The sequence below is a fragment of the Chrysochloris asiatica genome, unplaced genomic scaffold (assembly GCF_000296735.1).
Source record: "Chrysochloris asiatica unplaced genomic scaffold, ChrAsi1.0 scaffold00234, whole genome shotgun sequence".
Classification (NCBI taxonomy): Eukaryota; Metazoa; Chordata; class Mammalia; order Afrosoricida; family Chrysochloridae; genus Chrysochloris; species Chrysochloris asiatica.
The window spans coordinates 3378024-3392005 of NW_006408752.1; the positions used below are offsets into that span (position 1 = coordinate 3378024).

At 45.2% G+C, this 13982-nt stretch overlaps 1 protein-coding gene across 1 annotated transcript in view; it reads right to left on the reverse strand.

The window, feature by feature from the left end:
* SV2C (synaptic vesicle glycoprotein 2C) overlaps positions 1-13982 on the reverse strand; it is a 351290-nt gene that overhangs the window by 126682 nt on the left and 210626 nt on the right. Inside the window, exon 3 of the mRNA XM_006873293.1 lies at positions 13309-13460. Within this exon, the coding sequence (XP_006873355.1) occupies positions 13309-13460 (152 nt within the window). The remainder of the gene's footprint in view (positions 1-13308; positions 13461-13982) is intronic.

Consider the following 13982-nt stretch of genomic DNA (forward strand, 5'->3'; position numbering starts at 1 on the left):
AAGCTTCGTCTCTCATACTTTGGACATATTGTTCGGAGGGAACAGTCGCTGGAGAAGGATGTCATGCTGGGTAAGGTGGAGGGTCAGAGAAAGAGGGGAAGACCCCTAACAAGATGGATTGGCCAGGTGGCATCATTGATGGCGTCAAGTGTGGCAGCAGTAATGAGGTTGGCCTAGGATCGGACATTGTTTCGTTCTGCTGTGCATGGGCTCGCTATGAGTCAGTTCCGACAGCACTTGGAGTCTTAGTGTGGCTTGCATACTTGGAGTCTTGCACACTGGACTGCAAGGTCGGTTTTAACCACAAGATCGGTGGTTCAAGCTCACCAGTGGCTCCTTGGAAACTCTATACAGGGTTGCTGTGGGTCAGAAAGACTTGACAGCAGTTAACAACAACAACAAAGACAACACTTAACAACAAAAAGCAGCAGTTAGCACCCCGAAGGATTACATTCTTGCAAAGAAAACAACTTCTTCCCAAGACTTTTAGAGATAGAATCACATCAGTGGAAAGGCTCCTTGGTGCACTGAAACTGAAATGTGAAGTTGAGCTAGTTTTCCTTAAACTGAAAGTATTTTATTTTGAGGTGAGGGTGTGGTTGCAGAACTTCTGAGTTTGCTTAAAAGTCATGCCAAGCATCTAAAGAAGTGTTCCCTGGTCTCCTGTCTGCTCTCCAGCCTTCTTGACTATCCTTTGAGTTAGCTAGTTTGTTGTTTTCAGTGCTGTTGAGTCAGCTCCAACTCATAGTGACCCTGTGTAGGGTTTCCGAGGAGCAGCTGGTAGGTTTGAATCACCACCTTGAGGTTCAAATCAACCTTGTGATCCAGTGTTTATCCTACAGCGCCATACCTAGGTATTCTTTTCATAAATACAGCCAGAATCATCTTTGAGATATTGTGGTCTGAGAAGATGCTCTGTAGTATTTTGATATTTGTAAATTTATGGAGGTTTGTTTTGTGGCCTAACACATGGTCTATTCTGGAGAATGTTCCATGTGCACTGGAAAAGAATGTGTATTGTGCTGTTGGTGGGTTGAATGCTCTGTACACATCTATGAGGTCCAGTTGGCTGATTGTGTTGTTTAGTTCCTCTGTGTCTTTGTCAAGTTTCTTTCTGGTTGTTCTATCCATTTTTGAGAGCGGTCCTGATTCTGAGCTACCTAGGCGCTCTGCCAGAGGCTTAAGATACCTCTGGGGAATTTAGTCACTAAATCCCCAAGAAGATGAAAGGAAGGCCCCCAGCCAGGTCCTCCATCCAGTGCAGTCAGATCCACTATGGCCAACCATCCTGACATTGATTAAAGCTAATAAGCACAGCTGAGAGAACCTCTAGCTAAGGCAAAGAAGGTCACAGCCTGGCTGGACTTGGAAAGGGGTCTTGTTCTAGAGGAAGCAGAAGCAGAAGCAGAATTGGAAACCCTCAGTGTAGCACCCCATTAACAAATACACTGCAGCCAGTCTGTGCCACTCCCAGCTCCCCAAACACACCCGGTCCCCAACCCCAGAAAAAAAAAAAAAATCTGTATGGCAAATAATAAATATTTATAAAAATAATTAATAATTTGTTAATAAAATTCAACACTTCCCCAGCACTTGCTTCTTCTGAATACCATGAAAACTGAAGCAGACCACTAAAAGGAGTGAGTATACATTTTAACCATGATAATGTCTTTTTTAAAAAAAAACAATCTCACATCCATTTCTTAAACTCTTAAAGACTTTTTTTTTCATCATTGTTTTAGGTGGCTGTATCTTATTACTGAATGAGGAAAATTGAAAATTAGAGTGCAGAATATCTGAGGGCCAAGCGTTCTTTAAGTTCATTGGTCCTAAAATAGAACAGTTAAGATATCACGATGGTATGTATGTACTGTGCATAAACAACTTCCTTTGAAAGAACTTCCTTTAACACATGAGAGCCCAAACCTCAGGGCTGTAAGCACTGAGTGAAACAGGACAGGGCTGTGGTCAGGGCTGCAGGTCCACCTTGGTGACTAGGACCCTGGATCTCATTTTAGATACCCTTACCACCAACATCCTGGAGTGGGTGCAGAGCACTTTAAATACTTAAAATACTTACTGATGAAAATAAAAGACTATGGCCTTCAGTATGGATTGCATCTCAATGTGAAGAAAACACAAATCCTCACCACTGGACCAACAAACAACATTCTTATCAACAGAGAAAAGACTGAAGTTGTCAAAGACTTCGTTTTTCTTGGATCAACCATCAATACTCATGGAAGCAGCAGCCAAGAAATCAAAGGACGTATTGTATTAGGCAAATCTGCAGAAGACCTTTTAAAAGTGTTGAAGAGCAAAGATGTCAGCTTGAGGACTAAGGTGTGCCTGACCCAAGCCATGGTATTTTCAGTAACCTCATATGCATGTGAAAGTTGGATAATGAATAAGGAAGACTTTAGAAGTATTACTTTTTGTATACTTCTTTAATACAGCACTGTGGCACTGGAGGCTAATGGACTGTAAAGTTGGTTTAAATCACAAGGTCAGTGGTTCAAGCTCATCAGCTGCTCCTTGGAAACCCTATACAGGGTTGCTATGGGTTGGAACTAACTTGATGGCACTTAACAACAAAAACAGTGAGGTAGTACTATTAGTATTATGCCCATTTGATAGATGAGAACACTGAGGATAGACAGTCTAGGTGTCATGGTAACAAAGCAAGAGAATGGCAGAACTTGTTTTGAGTTGTTATTGCTGTTGTTAGGTGCCACTGAATGGGTACCGACTCATAGTGATTCTATGCACAACAGAATGAAACACTGCCTGATTCTGGGCCAACCTCACAATTGTTGCCACGCTTGAGCCCATTGATGCAGTGGGCAAATCTGCTGCACCAGAACTTTTTAAAGTGTTGAAGAGCAAAGATATTAGCTTGAGGACTAAGGTGTGCCTGACCCAAACCATGGTATTTTCAGTAACTTCATATACATGTGAAAGCTGGACAGTGAATAAAGAAGACCGTAGAAGAAATGGTGCCTTCGAATTATGGTGTTGGAGGAGAATATTGAAAGTGCCATGAGCTGCCAAAAGAACCAACAGATCTGTGTTGGACGAAGTGCAGCCAGAGTGCTCCTTGGAGGCCAGGATGGCCAAACTTCTCATACTTCGGACACATTGTCAGGAGGGACCAGTTGCTGGAGAAGAATATCATGTTTGGTAAGGTGGAGGGTCAGAGAAAAGCAGGAAGACCCCCAACGAGATGAATTGGCCAAGTGGCAAAGTGACTTGTTGTTAGGTGTCCTCAGATCAGTTCTGACCCTCTGTGCCATCCATCTTGACACGTGTCTTCCTCTTTTTCATGATGTCTTCCTCCAAGGACTGAGCCCTTTTGATAATATGTCCCAAATATGTGAGAACAAGTTTTGCTATCCTTGCTCCTAAGGAGCGTTCTGGCTGCACTGCCAACACAGATTCACTCAATCTTCTGGCAGTCCATGGCATACTTAACACTCTTCACCAGCACCATAATTCAAAGGCATCAAGGCACATACATCTAAGCCCATGTTGTTAACTACTCCCCCAATCCCTGTCCCCAGGGTCTCAGACACTTCTTGGCCAGGACAGAGATTGGCTCCACTGCTGCCATGCAACCTGCAGGGCCATCTGGTGACATGTGCCAGCAGGTTAAGGTTACCAGCTTCTTATTCTTTCTACAGTGTAAGGAGGCACCATGGCCTTAATGAGAACTCGTTTATATCATTACTGTTGCTAGGCAGTGCTGTTGAGTTAGGTCCCATTCATGGAGACCTTGTGAAGTGCTGTCGAGTCGGTTCTGACCCATAGCGACCCTGTGTAGGGTTTCCGAGGAGCAGCTGGTGAGCTCGAACTGCCGACTTTGCAGTTCAAACGGCTTTGCACTCTGGCGCATTAACCCACAGCGCCACACCAGGACTCCGTCCATTATGCTATTGTTGTTAATTGCCTTCCAGTCGGTTCCGACCCATAGCGACCCTGTAAGGGGTTTCCGAGGGTGTAAATCCTTACGGGAGTAGAAAGCCTCATCTTTCTCCCGCGGAAGGCGGAAGGAAAACATGAGCATCACACTGCGTGTAAATACATTCTGTAATTCCTGACAGCCTGGAGAATGTGTGTATTTTTAACCCTGGACATGTCACTGTGCTTAGAGGGGTGGGAAGAGGGTGAGCTCTGACTCCATTGGTGCCCTGTGATAAGGTCTGCAGTGAAGGGTGGTCCAGACCAATCTTGGGTCTGTTCTAGTCACTGAATACAGATAAGGGTGCTGTGGCCTTTAAGAGCTGCAGCGTTTCTGCACGAAAAGTAGAACCTTCCCACTTAACTAATTGAATGTCCTTGCTACACACTGCGTAATGCCCTAGGCCGGCGAGAGCACCTCATTTGATGTGAAAGCAAATTTAAAAGAGAAAGTGACGACATAGGGTTTAATGGAGCAGACAGTACTGCTATACAGCCTGGGCCTAAATGAGAGCTCTCAACCAGGAAGAAGGGCCAGTGATTCAGCACTTGTTCCCATTTCCCCCAGAGCAGTGGGGCTTCCAGGAAAAGCTGCTGTGTTCTGATTACCAAGGGGGTGGGGCTCAAGGAAGGAAGGGAGACTAAAAGGCAATCAGCACAGATATGGGGAGCTTTCTGTCACCGAAAAGGTTGCTTGTTTTTGTGTGGTATTCCTACCCCCTGGAGGTCAGGAAGAAGCCCTCATGGCGGCGGGCGCAGGGGCGTAAGCAATGGGCTGCTAAATGAAAGGTGGTTGGCGAATATCCATCAGCTGCTCCTTGGGAGAAAGATGAGGTAATCTGCTTCAGTAAAGATTTACAGTTGGAAACCCTGAAGAACAGTTCTATCCTATCCTTCAATGTCGCTCTGATTTGGAATGGACTCAGGGCAATGGGTTTGGATTGGTTTTGATCTGAAAATAAGTTCTGTGTGAAGAGGACCCATGATTTCTAAATGCCTGGTCTCAGCTTTTGCAGGTGGCCAGGTTGCTGAGGCAGGGGCATTTCCTCCTGGCTTGCTGTCCTCTCTCCCTCCCTGCTCCAGTGGGACCTCTCTTTGCTGTTGTTGTTAGCTGCTGTAGCACTGACCTGGACCATTGGTGACCTTAACAAAGCTTTGGTTGGTCCCACTTTGTCCTTACAATTGGCAGCAGGTTTGAGTCCATTATTGTTGCTGTCTTGCCAAGCCATCTACTTCACCAAGCATGATGTTATCCTCCAACAATTGATCCCTCCTGAAGTGCCTAGGAGCCCTGGTGGTGCAGTGGTTTAGGTGCTTTGCTTAAATCACTGAACTTCTGAAAGGTCAGGAGTTCAAACCCATCAGGAGAAAAATGTGGCAGTCAACGTCCATAAGCAGTACAGCCTTGGAAACGATAGTTGCTGTCATATGCTGTAGAGTCGGTTCCGACTCATAGTGACCCTGCACAGGGTTTCCAAGGCTGTAATCTTTACAGGAGCAGAACGCCTCATCTTTCTCCCGCGGAACGGCTGGTCGTTTCGAACTGCCGACCTTGAGGTTCACAGCCCGATTCATAACCACTATGCTACCAGAGCTCCTGGAAATGCCAGGGGCACGTCTAATGTGTCCAATCAGGTCCCTATGAGTTGGAATTGCCTCAGTGGCAATGGGCTTGGTTTTAGTTTATGGTTTGTCCTCAGCAAGCAATTCAGACAATATTCAATTATGAGCCACAGGGCTTTCTTTGGCAAATTTTCTTAAGTCGAATGCTAGGTCTTTTATCCTAGTCTGTATTCGTCTGGATGCTCCTCTGAAATCTGTGGTTGAAATGTGACTGGCCTCCAGCACCCTAACAACACAGAAAAGCACCACAGTATGACAAACCGACAGATGGGTGGTGGTGGTCTTTGCTACCGGAGAAGAAATACAGCCCAGCAACTTCTAATGGGAGCAGTTAATCATAGGAAGACTGTCCCCCGAATGGTGTCTGGAGTCATGGAATCCACCACTCTTCCTCCTAAGTCCTTGTCAGAGCAGGTGAGGTTAACAACCTTCAGATGTTGACAACTGTCTGTCTTTGGGGAAATTTTCAATCCCAAGAGTGGGGATGTGAAGGGAAAGCAACTTGTTATCATTGTCGTAAAGCAACTCGGCTCATCTGGTCAGGGAGATCCCACTGTCCAGCACAAAGTCCTGGTCATTGCACTTCAAAGTAAAGAAAACAGAAATCCTCATAACTGGACCAATCAGAAACCTCAAGATAAATGGAGAAAGGATTTGAAGTTGTCAAAGACTTCATTTTGCTCATTTGCTCAGATCAACCATCAACATTCATGTAACAGTAGTCAAGAAATCAAATGATGTCATCTGCTGCACAAAGACCTTTTTAAAGTGTTTAAGAGCAGAGACGTCAGTTTGAGGATTAAGGTGCACCTGATTCAAGCCATGGTATTTTCAGGATTCCGGAAAAAGATGGTGGATCGGGTGGAAGTGTAGTAACGAGCTCTGCCAAGAACAACACAGAATACAGGACCAAGAAGGCTCAGGGAATGGTCCCAGTACTCTGAACCACATATAAAGGAATATTTAGAAGGTTGGAAGACTTACAGCTGGGGAGTTTGTGGCAGAAACAAGAAATCTATTGCTTCCTGGTTCGGGATGCTCAGCTGCTCCAGGAGCCGCCATTTTGTGTGGGGCCAAGTGGGGAAAGGATCAGAGCAGCCACGGATGCCTGACGGAGCCGCAGAGATAGAGAGACTGCAGTATCAGTCTTGTTTTTGTTGTTGTTGTTTTTTAGTCAAGCCATGGTATTTTCAATAACCTCATATGCTTGTGAAAGTTGGACAATGAATAGGAAAAACCACAGAAGAATTGATACATTTGAGCTATGGTGTTAGGAGAGAATAGTAAAAGTATCCTGGACTGCCAGGAGAACAAGCAAATCTGTGTTGGAGGAAGTACAGCCAGAGTGCTCCTTGGGAGCCAGGATGGTGACGCTATGTCTCTCATACTTCAGACATATTACCAGGAGGAGTCAATCTCTGGAGAAGGACATCATGCTTGGTAAAGTGGAGGGTCAGTGAATAAAAGGAAGATGCCCAACGAGATGGATTGGCACAGTAGCAGCAGCAATGGGCACAAGTGTGAGATGGGTGCAGGACCAGGCAATGTTTCATTCTGTTGTGTTTTGAGTTGGTGCCGACTCGACACCACCTAACAACAAGACTCCAAACATGGGCTTTTTCAGGAGGTTAAAGAAGGACTTTTATTGGAAAGTACTTATTATGAAAGTAAAAGTGTGATATGGATAATATAGTGATGGGTGTGGCAAGTAGGATAAGCGCTGGACTGCTAACCTCAAGGCCAACAGTTCAAACCCATCAGCCACTCTTCAGAAAACCCATACAGGGACACTATCAGTTGGAGCCAACTTCAAAGTACTTAAAAACAGCTATCAAGGAGCTCTGGTAGCGCAGTGGTTACAAATCGGGCTGCTAACCTCAGGGTCAGAAGTTCAAAACTACCAGTCATTCTGTGGGAGAAAGATGAGGCTTTCTGCTCCAGTAAAGATTGACAGCCTCGGAAACCCTGTACAGGGTCGCTATGAGTCAGAACTGACTCCACGGCACATAACAACAACAACAACAATCAAGTACACAGCTTGATGAATTTTAGAACTGAGTGACATTGAACAAGAGCAGCAGTTTGAAACCACCAGTTGCTCTGAAATAGAAAGATGAGGCTGATTTTCTCCCAGAAAGATTTACAGTCTCAGAACCCCTAAGGCGTTGTTCTGCTCTGCCCTATAGACTCATCATAAGTCGGAATCAAACTCAGTGGCAGTAGGTCGATTGTTGTTGTTGTTGTTAAGTGCCATCGAGTCGGCTCTGACCCACAGTGACCCTGTGTAGGGTTTCCAAGGAGCAGCTGGTGAACTTGAACCACTGACCTTGCAGTTCAAACAGCTTTGCAGTCTGGCGCATTGACCCACAGTGCCACACCAGGAGTGATACAAACTATTAATGCAATTGTTGTTAACAGAAAGGTTGGTAGTTTGAGTTTACCCAGATGTACCTCAGAAGAAAGGCCTGGTGATCTATTCCTTAACAATCAGCTATTGAAAACCTTGTGGAGTATTATTCTACAATGACATACATGGAGCCAACATGAGTCGGAACTGACGCTACAGTAACTTGTTGGTTACCTACGAAACACCCCAGTCAGATCAAGACACAGAACGGAACATCACCATCACTCTGAAGTCCCAGCATAGAACTTTAAAATGTTTTTTTTTGGTTTTCTATTTTGGAAAAAAAAGACTACAAGTTGCAAGAGTCTAACAATGTTTTATGCCATGTGAACTACATCTCAATTTTAAAGAAGACTTTAGCAATGAACTCAGCAAGAGTACTTTAAAAAAGCAAAAGTCCCCTGTTGATTTTAATATAAAGACAGGATTAACTGAAACAATTTGCTGTTCTTGTCACACCCTTGGCCATGGAAATCCTGCTTACGGTTTTAATATTCTAGGTTACAGATTTCTAGTATTTCTCAAGCTTTCATCAGCATAAAAATTAATTCATCAGCATTCTTAGGATGCAGTTAGTTTTATTGTACGGCGATTGCTTTTGCAACTCCATGCATTGTTTATAATTTACAATCCTCCCGTTTTCCCCCCAATTAAATATGGAGTAGGTAGCCCTTTTGCAATAAACAAGTTATATGTACTTGAGTAAAATAAAGGTGGGTATTATGCTATTTTCAGTGGATGAGTTACTGACTGGAAGTGGCAAGAGACAGAAACTGGTGCCGCCCTAGTTAGAGGGCAGGGAGTGTGAGGAACCAAGTCTCTTATGAGGACAAATCCAGAAAGGAGGACAATTGCATCCAGGCTTGGTAGAAAGAGCCAAGCCGATTTATAAACTTGGAAGGCCAACAGGAAACATTTTATAAAATGCAATGGGAAGGAGGACAGGGAGGGTTCCCAGGGAGCCCTGGAGTTTCTGAGAGTAGGTCCAGCTTGAGTCAGGGAGCATGCTCAGAGGTGAGACAGAGGATGAGGCTGACAGGAAATGTGTGAGATATAGCTGTCATGCAAAGTTTCAAAGTTGTGCCTTGCAAATGTGGCTGGCCAAACTGGGCTGGAAGTGCATCCACCTGGCGTGGCAGCTTATTCTAATTTGTACAGGGGCGAGTATGGACTTGCAGAGGCTCTAGGAGCAATACTGGGTACAGGGGACCCTGCCCACGTCCTGTATCTGGCTTTTTGTCTCATTATACATAATTCTGAGGAGCTCCAGTATCACAATGGTTACAGTGCTTGGCTGCTAAAAAAAATGTGGATAGTTTGAACCACCAGGAGCACCGAGGAAGGAAAGACCTGCTAACCTACTCGTATAAAGATTTCAGCATAGGAAATTGTATGGGACAGGCCTCCTCTCTCCTATAGTGTCTCAGTGTGTTGTACTAGACTTGATAATAGTGTTTCCACTCCGTGGAACTCATGTCTCAGACAAAGGAGGAGACAGCACCATACACACATAGTTCCTACCAAGCAATCCGTCACGTGACAATGAAGTCGCTTTTCCATTGAAACAACGGTGAGCGGGGCATGAATCTAACACAGCTCCACAGAGGAACATTTGGAGGCATGCTGGGTTCAGTGTTGGGCTGCTAACAGCAAGACCGGTGGTTTAAACCCACCAGTTGCTCTAAGGGAGAAAGATGAGGTGGTCTGCTCCTGTAAAGATTTACAGTCTCAGAAAGCCATGGAACAGTTCTTCCCTGTCCTCAAGGGTCACTTGTTGTTGTTGTTGTTGTTAAGTGCCATCGAGTCGGGTCCGACCCATAGCGACCCTGTACAGGGTTTCCGAGGGTGTAAATCTTTACGGGAGTAGAAAGCCTCATCTAAGAGTCAAAATTGACTCAGTGTTGGTGGATTGGGTTTGATTTTGGTGGGGCTCAGGTCCCAGATGAAGGAAGAGAATCTCCTTTCATTCCTGATGGTGGTAGAAGACAGGCCTCATGGTGAATACAGGGAATTGCCTGTTTGAAGCCATCTCTGGGCCCGAAATGATGAAAGAATAACATGGAGACCCATCATGTGAGCTTGGCATTCCAAACACAACTGAAATGTATGGCAAATATAACTTCTCTTCAGGCCAAGTCATCACTTCACACCTGTCCAGGCAGCCTTGTCCTCTGCCTCACCTTGACTCCAGCTGGAGTTGCTCTCGGAATCTCCAGGGCACCCTGGACTCCTGGCTGACTTCCTCCTTCCCATCACATGTTACAAAACGTCTCCAGCTGGACTTCCAAACTTAGAACTCGGTTTGGCTTTTGTAGTCTGCGCCTTTCTTGTTTTGGTCGACTCAAATTTTGATTTTCACATAACATATTAGGTTTTGCAAAGGGAAGAGTATAGCAACATGAATTTGGTTACTCAGTATGGTAAAACAAATTTTAATGCATCTGAATACTGAAGCCTACTTTGGTTTAGCAATGAGTCATATTCGTTGATTGTTCCCTATCAGAACTATGCAGTAAAGTGGAGCAACTGCTCTGTTCTAAAACAAAAGCAGAAAATAGAAAATGAACAGACAGAGTGAATGTCTTAGTCCTCTGATGCTGCTATAGCAGAACTACCACAAATGCATGGCTTTAGCAAACAGAAATTGATTCTCTCATAGCTGAGGAGGCTAGAAGTCCGAATTCAGAGCAAGGGCTTTCAGGAAATGATCTTATCTCCTTTCAGAGTCTATATGTCAAACATACCTTGGAGATCTCCATGCATCTTGCCAACAATCTTTCCCTGGATCTAGGAGTTTAACAGGGCAGGGACCCCAGTTTCAAAGGACACACTTCACTTCTGGCTCTTCTCTTTGGTGGTAGTTGTTGTTGTTAAATACCGTGGAGTCGGTTCCGACCCATAGCAACCCTGAACAGGGTTTCCGAGGCTGTAAATCTTTACGGGAGCAGAAAGCCTCATCTTTCTCCCGCGGAACAGCTGGTAGTTACAGCTCTGTGTTGTTGTTGTTGTTAGGTGCCATCAAGTCGGCACCGACTCATAGTGACCCTATGCACAGCACATTGAAACAATGTCCGATCCTGGGCCAACCTCACTACCGCTGCCACACTTGAGTCCATCGATGCTGCCACCTGGCTGATCCATCTCGCTGGGGGTCTTCCTCTTTTTCTCTGACCCTCCACCTTACCCAACATGACATCCTTCTCCAACGATTGTTTCCTCCGGACAATATGTCCAAAGTAGGAGAGAGAGAGAGAGCTCCTTTAGGACCCTCTCTTTCTGCTTATTTTTCTCTCCTTTTGATTTGCAGACAGAAGATGCTGCCGGCCACACCTCTGGAATGCTCCCTTAACATTAGATCAGGGTTGTGATGGGATTAAAGATATTGCTTGTTGTTGTGAAGTGTTGTCAAATCGGTTCTGACTCATAGCGACCCTGTAAAGGGTTTCTGAGGAGCGGCTGGTGAGTTGGAACTGCCAACCTTAAGGCTTAAACCAACTTAACCCACAGTGCGTTAACCCACAGCGCCACACCAGGACTCCAAGTCACCTTTAACCCTCTTATTGGTTTATCACATCAGATTCCCTCATGGGGGATCGTCACATAACTGCCACATTACATCATTACCTACCTGCTAAACTACCGAGAATCATGACTCAGCCACACTGACACATATTTAGGGGAGACACAAGTCAATCTATGACATTGAATTTTTAAAATTTAATTTCATAGGTGTTTTAGTTGACACATTGTTCATAGTTTGCAAACCTCAGCCTGTTTGCATATTCACATATACAAACAGGTAATCACAAAAAGTAACTAGATTGCTTTGTCTCCTTAAATATGGAATTCTATTCTCGGAGGACATCATGCTTGGTGAAGTAGAATGTCAGTGAAAAAGAGGAAGACCCTTAATGAGATGGACTAACAGAGTGCCTGCAAAACGGGCTTAAATATAATAATTGTGGGGTTGGTGCAGGGTTGGGCATAGAGTCGCTATGAGTCAGAACCAATTCAATAGCACCTAACAACAACAACAAATTTCTGGATTCTGTTAGCCTCTCCCTGCATTACACTGTTTGTAGGTAAAGACATGGTAGCTTCTGCCCTCAGAACCAACTCAACAACATTTAACAACAACAATAAATACCAGGATTTTGCTTAGCTTCTCCCTGTATTACACTCTTTGGGGGTAAAGACCTGGGAGATTCTGGCTTCAGAACCAACTCAACAATACTTCATAAAAACAACAACAACATGCCTGGGTTCTGCTAGCCTCTCCCTCCATTACACTGTTTGCAGAGTTTCTGGCTCCAGAGCAGGAGAATACTGTTTGGAAACTTGCAATCTCAAGGTACCATGAAGGCAAGGACCTGAGGAACACAGACTGGCAGCATCACCTCTTACATTCAGCAAGTGCTTTGTCCACAATGAGACAGCTTCTTCCCACTTCCATCCCAGTTCCGAGCTTCCAGAAGGACCAGAGCCCCAGGGAGGATGAATAGAGTCCCAAGAGCAAATAAAATCTTGTTAGTTTGGATCTGATTCTGATAGCATCTGTAGGTCCTCTCACCTCCACTTAGGTGGGGGCCCCAAAGTTGATAGTACATAGGAAGACAGTGAAAGCAGTGGCTTGAAACAGCAAGATGCAAAAACACTCAGTGGCACCTTCTTACCTCATACAGACCTTTGTGCACAGGGAAAAACAAACAACCTCGGGAGTAGGAAAGCAGAAATGTTGTCAAACCAGCACAAATGAGAGCTCTCTCTCTCGGGTCCTCGCTTCCAATATGACAAAGAAAAGGAGAAACAACGGTCGTGCCAAAAAGGGCCGTGGGCATGTGCAGCCTATTCGTTGCATGAACTGCACCTGCTGCGTGCCCAAAGACAAGGCCATTAAGAAGTTCATAATTCAAAACATAGTAGAGGCGCAGCTGTCAGGGATATTTTCAAAGCAAGTGTCTTCAATGCATATGTGCTTTCCAAGCTGTACGTGAAACTGCATTATTGTGTGAGCGGTGCCATTCACAGCAGAGTGGTCATGAACAGCTCTCCTGAAGCTCAGAAGGATCGAACACCCACACCCCGATTTAGACCTGCAGGTGCTGCCCCACCACCACCACCAAAGCCCATGTAAAGAATTGAGCCCTTAAAAGGTTGAAATAAAACTAACCTGCAAGAAAATAAAATAAAAATTACACTTTGTGGCATGTTAAAAAAACAACAACAAAAAAACCCCCAGCACGAACTAGAGAAGAATGGGATGGGGATGGAGGCTGAAGTAGAATGAGGTGATATCCACTGATGCTGAGCCAGCTTCTTACCGTAGTGCGGGATGATGGCCCAGGCCATGGCAGAGGCATAGATACCACCGATCATCCAGAACATGCAGAGCCAACTCAGGTGCTCACCACGCTTCTCCCGGGCCAGCACTTCAGCAAAATAGGAGAACACGGTGGGGATGGCTCCTCCGATCCTGCCAGGAGGTACAGAGAATATTACTGTTGTTGTCCATGGGTATTTATCGTTGGTGGAGCATACAAGGGGCAAAGTTATGAAAACTTCTTATACATCACCAAATGCTTGGAGGGAAGGAGTTGCTGGGCCTGGGAGCTAGGACCATTGTCTTAGGGACACCAATGCCAATTGGCATAACAGAGTTTCACATCCTACTTTGGTGAGTAATGACAGGGTTCTTAAAAGCTCATTAGTGGACATCTAAGGTGCAACTGGAGTCCTGGTGTGGTGCTGTGGGCTAATGCGCCAGACTGCACAGCTATTTGAACTTCAAGGTTGGAGGTTCAAGCTCACCAGTTGCTCCTCAGAAACCCTATACAGGGCTGCTATGGTTCGGAATCAACTCGATGGCACTTAACAACAAGAAGGCGCAACTATTCAAGTGGTTGGGTCCCCTCAGTGCAAACCCCCTTCCAAGACTAAGACTCAATGGGAATACACGCTCTGATTGGTGACCACGCTTGACACCGATAAGGGGAAG